Source organism: Bombina bombina, chromosome 9 (assembly GCF_027579735.1).
Source record: "Bombina bombina isolate aBomBom1 chromosome 9, aBomBom1.pri, whole genome shotgun sequence".
Lineage (NCBI taxonomy): Eukaryota > Metazoa > Chordata > Amphibia > Anura > Bombinatoridae > Bombina > Bombina bombina.
This window is the reverse complement of record NC_069507.1, coordinates 35475813-35485595: the sequence shown is the minus strand read 5'-3', so window position 1 is coordinate 35485595 and position 9783 is coordinate 35475813. Positions and strand designations below refer to the sequence as shown.

General features: G+C 46.8%; 1 protein-coding gene across 1 annotated transcript; it reads left to right on the top strand.

Moving 5' to 3' along the window:
* The first annotated feature begins 338 nt into the window (after window positions 1-338).
* On the top strand, window positions 339-4855 carry LOC128639837 (uncharacterized). Its single transcript, XM_053692038.1, has 2 exons — window positions 339-747; window positions 4278-4855. Exons 1-2 carry the CDS (start codon window positions 489-491, stop codon window positions 4853-4855), a joined length of 837 nt encoding a protein of 278 aa, XP_053548013.1. The 5' UTR covers window positions 339-488.
* Window positions 4856-9783: the final 4928 nt, after the last annotated feature.

Genomic DNA, 9783 nt, shown 5'->3' with positions numbered 1-9783 from the left:
GCGCCGCGGTAGTCACACGGCCGGAACCTGGATCAGAGCGGCACATCCAGCGAGCGCGCAAGAGGCCTAGCCGGGTACTCTCCACAGGTGAGGGGGGAGTATCCGGGCGGGCCTGCTCCGCTGCGCGACACTCTGCAATAGCTAGCAATGCAAACAGAGCAAGTCCCTTACAGAGAGGCCGCGGCGCGCAGAGAGGGAGGCTCTTGGGTTCCAGTGTTAGCAAGCAGGCTTATGGGAGAGCTAGAAGCGCATTGCTGGAGCGCCAGTGGTATCACAGGGGGGGTGCCGGCAGCAACTATGTACCCCAAACAAGGGTGAATGCGCCCACTGATGGGGCACAGGGCGAGTCGCTAGGCACAATAACTGCAGGGGTCCAAGGGGGCAAAGGGCTTGTTGCGGCAGGTGCTCAGAACGTTCATTCAGTCAGGGAGCGTGTGGTCAGAGAATCCCCCTATGTGGCAGGGCCAGCGAATGAATGGAGTGGTGATATGAATGACGAGAGGGCTAGAGGGGTCCCAGACAGGGCCGGGGGCAGTACTTCTACCCCGATTGGGGGCGGCAGTCAAGGGGGACACACGGCTGGCCTGGATACTCCCCTCTCGTTTGTTTCTCCCCCACAGGACATGGTGCCTACACCGCAGAGGACAGAGGGCCCGGGTACAACGGGAGTAGGACTATCTGTACAGCCAGCAGGCGGATCAGTGGCAGCTGCACCAGGAACATCTACCCCGTCAACATCGGCAGTTGGTGAGAGAAATGTATTTAATTTGTCACGCATTACTGACACCGACTATAGCACTGATTCAGACTCAGATGGTGGGAAGAAATTAGGGCTTAACAGTAAGGGGCAGCGTCGCATGTTCAAAATGTTAAGGCTATTGGTGGCTGAGCGTAATCAGGCTAGAGGTTTAGGTAACATGGAGCAGGCTGCGCCGTTAGCGGGGCAAAGCACGGCGACAATATCCAAGGGCAGTGGCCAGGGAAGCGAGAGCGTTGCGCAGCTGCAGGACATGTCAGTCAGTACCAGGAGGGTGGCATTGCAGGGAGACTCTTATCCCTGCAAGATCCACTGCCTCCATGCACATCTCAAGCCCAAGACGGTACAAAAAATCCGCGATCATAAATACGTCAATATGTTCGAGCTGTCCCTTGCGGCGCAGCGAGATAAAGAGCGTAGTGAGGATGGGACTGGGCCAAAGAAGATCCAGCGCCCAGATACATTTGAGGAGTGGAGGAAGTGCTTTAGGGTATTCTCCTCCTGCTACATCGAACAGAGGCCGGAGGCCGCGGTCGATGTAATTAAGTACGCGGAAATCATTGAATGTATCTATAATAGATATGGGGAAGGCATGTGGCGTGCTTATGATAGCGAATTTAGGCGGAAGATGGTCGATAACCCGGTCTTGAACTTTGGGGTAAAAGACTTGGACCTGTGGTCCCTGCTCATACCGGAAAAGGGGGGGGCAGGAGCTCCCTTGCTGCGGTCAGGGCCCCAGAGGCCAACGGGCCCCATCAAGCGGAGAGGCAGGGAGTGCTGGAAATACAATGAGAAGCAGTGTGACAAAGGAGCTTCCTGTTCCTTTCGGCACGCTTGCATGTACTGCAGCGGTCAACACCCAGGTGTTGAATGCCCGAAGCGGAGGGACGGAGGAGCTTTCCGTGGGGCAAAATCGGGGGGGGCTGGACAAAAGGGCTCCAACACCCCTGAAGCTGGACGCCATTAGACCTTGGCTGGCGGCCTACCCAGACAGGGTGTCGGCTGCCAACCTACTAGCGGGGATTGGCGAAGGTTTCAAGATACCAACATTGGGGTTGGTAATGGGGTCCTCGTCGCACAAGAATCTGAAGTCGGCTTACGAAATGCCGGGTGAAGTTAGGGCGAAACTGAGCAAAGAAATTGCTCTGGGAAGATTTGCTGGTCCATTTGACCAAGCTCCCATCCCTGACCTAGTTATTTCCCCTTTAGGGGTGGTTCCCAAAAAGGAACCAGGGAAGTTCCGCCTGATTCAGCATTTGTCCTACCCGAAAGGGGGTTCTGTCAATGACGCAATAGACCCAATGATAAGCTCGGTGTCTTACCAATCGTTTGACCAGGCGTTGGAATTAGTGTTGGCGGCGGGTCCGGGCGCGCTGCTAGCCAAAATGGACATCGAATCTGCCTTTCGGTTACTCCCCATACACCCAGCGTCTTTCAGACTGATGGGGTGTAAATTCGAGGGGAATTATTTTGTAGACAAATGTTTGCCCATGGGTTGCTCGCTATCGTGTGCTTATTTTGAAGAGTTTAGCTCATTCTTGCACTGGGCCATCATCACGGAGGCCGGCGGGGGAATAGTCGCTCATTATCTGGACGACTTCCTGCTGGTTGGCACCGCGGACACTCGCGAATGCGATCGACTGATCGCAGTAATGCGTAGGCTAATGTCGAAATTTGGAGTGCCACTGGCTGAGGAAAAAACACAGGGCCCCTGTACAAGACTCACGTACTTGGGGATCGAAATTGACACTGCTGCAAGGCTATGTCGTCTCCCAGCCGATAAGGTGGAAGCAATGCTCGCGGCGGTGCGCAAAGCCAGGGCAGCGAAGAGCATGCCCCTGAGGGAGCTTCAGTCCGTGCTAGGCTTACTCAATTTTGCGTGCAAAATTATACCCATGGGTCGCGTGTTTAACAGGAGGATGGAGGCTTTACTTTCCAATCCGCACGGCACACGTAAAGTGTCGGTTTCGGAAGACATGCGGGAAGATCTGAAGGTATGGGAACTCTTCCTGCAAGGCTTCAATGGAACTCTGCTGTGGCGCGCTCCTAGGGTTTCCAGTCAGACAGTGCACCTGCTGACGGATGCAGCTGGAGCAGCAGGTTATGGCGCCTATTTGGATGGGCAATGGAGCGCTGAGCCATGGCCCTTGGCATGGGTCCGAGCAGGACTGACAAGGAACTTGACACTTCTGGAGCTCTTTCCCATAGTTGTGGCTATGGAGCTCTGGGGGTCGGCGTTAAAGGATCGCTACATAGTGTTTTGGACGGACAACGCTAGCGTTGTTTTCGCCATAAATAGGTTGTCCGCGTCGTCACCGGTAGTTGTTAGGTACTTGCGACAGCTAGTGCTGAGGTGCTTGCAATACAATATTCAGTTTTCCGCGAGGCACGTTCCCGGGGTCAACAACACCCTGGCGGACGCACTCTCGAGGTTTCAATGGGAACAGTTTCGCAGACTGGCCCCTAACGCAGCAGCAGTTGGCTTACCTTGTCCCCACTCTATCTGGCAGTTGGCGGGGCAGGGAGGTCCATAAGGCACCTAGTGAGGGCATCCCTGGCGCAGAACACGTGGAGAGCTTATTCACAGCACTGGGGCGAGTGGGTAAGTTACTGTTACGCACAAGGCGCAGCGCCGGAAAGGGTCTCGAGAGATCTGTTCTTGGAGTGGCTGGCAGAGAAACATGGGCAAGGGACTTCGAAGGGCGCTATATCCAATAGAATAGCTGCAATCTCCTTCTTTTGCAATATGCTAGAGTGGCCCAATATCACGAAAGGTTTCCTGGTGAAGCAAGTGATTAAGGGCTGGGGAAGGCTCGAGGGTAGAGCGAAAGATGCGCGCGAACCTGTCACATTTTGTAGGCTAGCCAGGCTGGTGGACGCAATCGAGGGCATTTGCGTCGAACCCGGCGAAAGAGAACTGTTTCAGTGCGTATTCTCCTTGGCGTTCTTTGCGGCCCTCAGGCCGGGCGAGCTGGTCGCAACCTCAAAGGATGCTATTAACACGGGTATGCAGTTGGCTCATGTCAAACTGGCGGGCGATAATTTGTTATTGTTTATCCCGCACTCGAAGACTGACCAGGAGGGGAAAGGGGTGTGGATCACTCTGACTCCCTCGGCATCAGGCGTCTGCCCGGTTGTGAGTACAAGGGCCTACATGGCGCAGCGACCACGGGCCCCCGCCCAGTTCTTAGTGCATTCCGACGGTTCGAATCTCTCCCGGTACCAGTTCGCAGCGGTGCTCAGAAAGGTAGCGCTTGCAGCAGGTTTGGGGAAGTGTAGAATCACCCCCCATTCCTTCCGAATAGGGGCTGCCACCAGCGCGGCCGCGCTAGGTTGGAAAGGAGATCGCATACAGAAGTTGGGCCGATGGAGGTCCCAATGTTACAAGTCTTACGTGCGCCCTCCGGCTGAAGCCTAGGGGGTATTCGGTGTAGGAGGAAGGAAACTGGCGTTTTACATTTGTTTGGTTGTGTTGTTTAGTTTTAGTCTAAGGTGATTGACTATGTAATCCGTTTTTCAGGTGTGGCTACAGGTCCTTCTCGTATCTGGATAATAGGGCACTCCTACGTGCACTGGGCGGCACTGAAGGCCCATTCTCTTCCTGAGGGGCAGCAGTTGGGGATTCCGACGTCTCAGGCATCAATACGGTGGTTGGGCCGTAGAGGCTTACAGTGGGATGGTTTGCCTGCCCTCCTCCAGAATGCCAGACATCGATGGGGACAGCCCCACATCATCCTCCTTCACATGGGGGGAAACGATATAGGGAGTGCACCTGCTCTAGATCTCATCAATGCGATGAGGTCGGATGTCAAGTGGATCTGTACCACGTTTCCGGGGGTTAGGCTGGCCTGGTCCAACATAATCCCCCGGCTGCGTTGGAGATATTTCCCCACACCGAGGATAGCATATAGGGTTAGGAAAAAAGTTAACAGGGAGCTGGGTAGAGCAGTAATAGAGGTAGGGGGTTTTGTGGTCCGCCATGAACTGATCTCAGCGGACAAAAAAGGGCTGTATCGCCCGGACGGGGTGCACCTGTCCGACGAAGGGCTGGCGATCTTCCTGGTGGACCTCAAAACGGCTCTGGTTAGTAATATTTAGCGGGTGGCGGCAAGAGCTCGGTTTATGTGGGAGTGCCTGTCTCTTGTGGCGGGAGGTCGTAGCCATCAACAATTGAGGGCGGAGTCTGTAGAGGTGACAGTCGGGCTAATGGGCGGGGGTGATGTCCTCAGGTCGTGACCTGGGGGGCCCCGCCCCGCGGGTCTGCTGGCTGAAGATCCTTTAGGACGTCCGCGCCTACTAGACGGAATGGGGTGGGGCCACATTTGTGCCCACCCTTGGCATTTGCTATTCCACGACATCTGGCTGCGACCTCTTGTCATATGGAGCTAATAGTTTACTAGGCCTCGAATGCCGCCACAAGTTAAATATTTGAATGACTTCCGTTGAAGTCAAGTTAATAAATGTGACCATCGTTATGGTCTTTAAATCCCAGCTATCTGTGTCGTGTCTTTATTTATAAGTTAAGTAGTTATGTTAAGTTGTTTTGAAGGGGTTGGAACTACCAGATACAGCATCAGCCCTTAGGGGAATGAAAGGTAGCAGAGTCTCCTGTAATGGAGTTAAGGGATGAGCTGACAGGCTAGTGGAAAATCCCAGTGTAGTGTAGCAGCAACAATGTTGCAAAGTGAGGGGAGGTCTTAGGCTCACCTAATATAAACGAAGTTCTGGAACAATCTGGCCTCTTCCACCTGGGATTTTGCAAGGAGAAAGTTTCCCTCCCTCCCAACCCTATTGTTGAATGGTTAATTAAGTAATTGCTATTGCAACAGTTTTTAGGCGTCATTCAGGCAGATGGCTTCCCGGACGGGTTGCTGGTCCTTTAGATGCGAAAGGCAGGGATGGGGTTAGTTGACCTAGTCTTGGTAAGACCTTAGCCGTAATTTATTCGCTTCCTGGGCGAGCCTTGCTGCAGGGCTTGGCCATACCAGTGCCTTAGAGGCTGAAGCGCATCATAACATCCACGTATCTCCTAATGGCGGGAGGTCGTAGCCATCAACAATTGAGGGCGGAGTCTGTAGAGGTGACAGTCGGGCTAATGGGCGGGGGTGATGTCCTCAGGTCGTGACCTGGGGGGCCCCGCCCCGCGGGTCTGCTGGCTGAAGATCCTTTAGGACGTCCGCGCCTACTAGACGGAATGGGGTGGGGCCACATTTGTGCCCACCCTTGGCATTTGCTATTCCACGACATCTGGCTGCGACCTCTTGTCATATGGAGCTAATAGTTTACTAGGCCTCGAATGCCGCCACAAGTTAAATATTTGAATGACTTCCGTTGAAGTCAAGTTAATAAATGTGACCATCGTTATGGTCTTTAAATCCCAGCTATCTGTGTCGTGTCTTTATTTATAAGTTAAGTAGTTATGTTAAGTTGTTTTGAAGGGGTTGGAACTACCAGATACAGCATCAGCCCTTAAGGGGACAATATTATTTCTACATATTTGGTGCAAAGTTTTGCCCCAAACCTGTCGCACTAATAGATATAGAGCTTAAAATGGAATAAATACACAACATAATATAGCTAACTTCCTTTTTATTTTTTGGAAAAATCTATGTGTAGCATGTTTAAGCGATGTAATACAAGTCCCACTCTCCACTTCGCTCCATATTTGACGCATTACTTTTCGCACCAATTATGATGCAAACTCCTAAATACCCCACACACTAGTGAATTTTTCCACCACTTTTGATTGGAATATGCATAATCACATGATTTATGACATCAGCCAATCTGATTCAAATACACATTATAAACTATCACTAAAGAATCAAATTGCTTGATACTTGTGTCATTGATCACTCATCAAAATTTGTAAGTGCCATTTGTTACATTGTGTATTATACTTTGAAAGTATGTACTGTATATGTGAAATTAGTATTAAAGGTAAACATCGATGCTGACACACAGTGTAATATTTTAGACAAGGATTTTAAACTTTGAATTGATGTTTGATTCAATATAATCTTAAGATGATAGCTCAAAGGAATACAAATTATATACACAAAGAAAGTCTCAGCACCAAATGAACCAGCTTTACACTCAAATGTTTGTATAACTTCTTAGCATGAAAAACAATAAATCTTTGTTTCAAAAGAGCTGAAGATTTTCGGATTGTTAGTTACACAAACCGCTATCTCTTGTTTGATTTATAATTCATAAGCACTTTCACCTTTTTACCTTTTGGACAGTGTATAAAGTCATTATATGGAAACAAAGTCCTTTGTAAGAACTGTTAGACAGAGTATCCGGTCTTACTGGTTAGCTGACTGTAAATGCGGTACGATACCTCTCTACCCCTCTTGGTCGGTCCTCAGAAGCCGTCTAGAAGGCGATCCACTTACTGACACTTCTGTGTTTACCGGATACCAGCCTCTTATGACCTCTATCTGCTCCCTCACTTCGACCATGGGCTGCAGCTGATGATGTCACACTCGATTTGTGCGCTCTGTCTCCCTCTCTCTCTCGCAATGCACTTGTCTGTCACTTAGGTAAAAGGCAGTAATGAAGTTGCTTTTCTTTAGTCTGGCTCCACTTTAAAACTCTGTGCTCACTGTCCCCAATCAATGCACATCAAAGAACAAATGAAGGAGCACCAGACAATTGTAGTGAAAAGATAAAACTTAATAGTTCTATTATTTCTATAGTTTAGTATATCCTTGAACATTTTATTTTCTTTTTCTAGAATATGAGCTAGCTTAGATATTATGATCTTGCTACTTGAAGTATTAATTCACTCCAAAATTTTTTTACAAATTCTTAGTTTTGTTGTATGAGTTAATATTTATTATAATTTTAATGACTGTGTCAATCTTTTTATTATTATTACTTTAAATATCCTATCAATTATTTGTTCACCTTTGTGGGTGTATAATTTTAAAACACTTTTGCATTTCTTTCCTAATATAATCCCTGTCAAGACTATATATATATTTGTTTCTCTGAACATGTTCATTTTTGTTTCCATTTGATACTATTTAATAGAATTGCTAGAATTGACCCTTTATTGATAGAAATTTATTATGTTGTATTCTGAGTTCATGCCCGAAGGCCACCTTGTTCTCATTTTGTGAATCCAAAAGGTTTCTTTTTGGGCAAGTTTTTCATCCCTACTCTGTCCTCTGTTGTCCTTAAATACCTTCTCAATTAGAATCCATTTCAAGGAACCTGTATTACTACCATGATGCAGTTTAAAGTGTTGCACTAAAGGAGTGGACAGGGATCCTTGTTTTATGTTATTGATATGTCCCCTGATCCTTTCTCGTACCTCCCTTGTCGTGAGCCCTACGTATTGTAGGTCACACAAGGTACATGTTAATACGTAAACAACATAGGTCTCCCTGCAATTTAGACATGTTTTGTGAGAAAAGCTTTCTCCTGTTACTGAACTTCTGAAAGAATTTCCTTCTTGGAGAAATTCACATGCTTTGCATGTGAAATAACTACAATGATATGTTCCCTTGAATGTTAACCATGAACTCTATAAGGTATTACTTTTTCTTAATTTTGTAGGTGCTATTTGGTTTCCTATGGACAGTCCCTTTTTAAAGGAAAATCTACAACCTTTCTTTGAAATTTTTACAAGTTTCTCATCAGCCTGTAGCAATGGTAGATGTTTTCGTATGATGGAACACATTTGATGTCATTGGTTGCTAAATTTGGTGACAAAAGTTACTCTGTCATCATTTCTCTTTTTAATTGGCTTATCTTTTAACTCATCAATATGAAAAACTAGAGAATTAATTTTTTTGAATAAAAGACAGAATCACTACTGAATGATCATAACAGAATATGCAAACTCATTTGAGCATTAGTGAAAACACACATTACTTAGAGTAGGTTATAAAGGGGTGTGAGCAAAACAAGCATCTAGCAAGGTATTGATAGGGTAGTTTAAGAGGTGTGTGATATTGTAATTAACCAATTGGAAATGTGTACACATTTTAAATATTGATTACAGGTAGAGCACCTACAAGCTTCAAGACAGTTTCATAATCTTAATTAGACGGGAGTCCGTCCTGAGAGTGTGGTGCGCACTAATTAAGATTATGAAACTGTCTTGAAGAAGGCCTCAGGATAGGCTGAAACGTCGACATTCTCTAATATATGAAATTAGTAATATAAATAAAGAATACTTATTGAATTAAGTCCTGTGAGTGCCCTCCATCTACACAATTGATATATATATATATATATATATATACATATCTGATACTGTTAATGTAAAATAGATATCTATACCTATTTCTATTGGAATATATATATATACAGTAAACTCTCAATTTACCGGCACCCATGGGGATTGGTAGATTCTGGAAAAGTGTAATTCTGGTTGCTTGAGAGTCACTATTAAAAATAGCTCTAGTTCTATAACGCAGATTCCCAGAATGGCTCAATCTCTTGCTGAAAACAATGTGTTTATTCAGGTTATACAGTTGTATTTTATTACAGCAAGAGATTGAGCCATTCTGGGAATTTGTTATTGATTGAGCATCTTTGTGGATCCTCACATTGGGCTCTCCTCTGCCAGCGGGTAGTGTGACCTCTAGTCCAGAAGTACAGTATTCGTTCCACAGAGGGATACTTGACAGAGGGATACTGTACCAAGAAGTTAAAGCCGCCGAAAGATAGCTCGCCCTGATTGCCAAGCTGATGCAATCGTAATGCTGCAGTCTATTTCTGTCCTTATATCCGTTTTCTAATTAATGTGAATAAGGGTTACTGCAGTTCCTGCTGTAGCACATTTATGCTCTACATGATTCCTTTTTTTTCCGGTTGCTTGAGAGTGCCGGTTGCTTGAATGCCGGATAATTGAGATTCTACTGTATATATATATTTGTGTGTGTGTGTATTTATAATAACAAGTACATTGTTTTGTATGTGAAGAACATTGGAATGTGAAATATGTACAGTACATATGCAGTAAAACACAAATACTTAAATACATCTATACACTCTCTCTATATATATAC

What these genes read in the sequence shown, in the direction of transcription:
- LOC128639837 (XM_053692038.1), top strand. Translation starts at nt 489, where the DNA reads ATGAATGACGAGAGGGCTAGAGGGGTCCCAGACAGGGCCGGGGGCAGT. An exon ending in CCCGTCAACATCGGCAGTTG is followed by an intron (nt 748 to 4,277) that starts GTGAGAGAAATG and finishes TCCGTTTTTCAG; the next exon opens with GTGTGGCTACAGGTCCTTCT.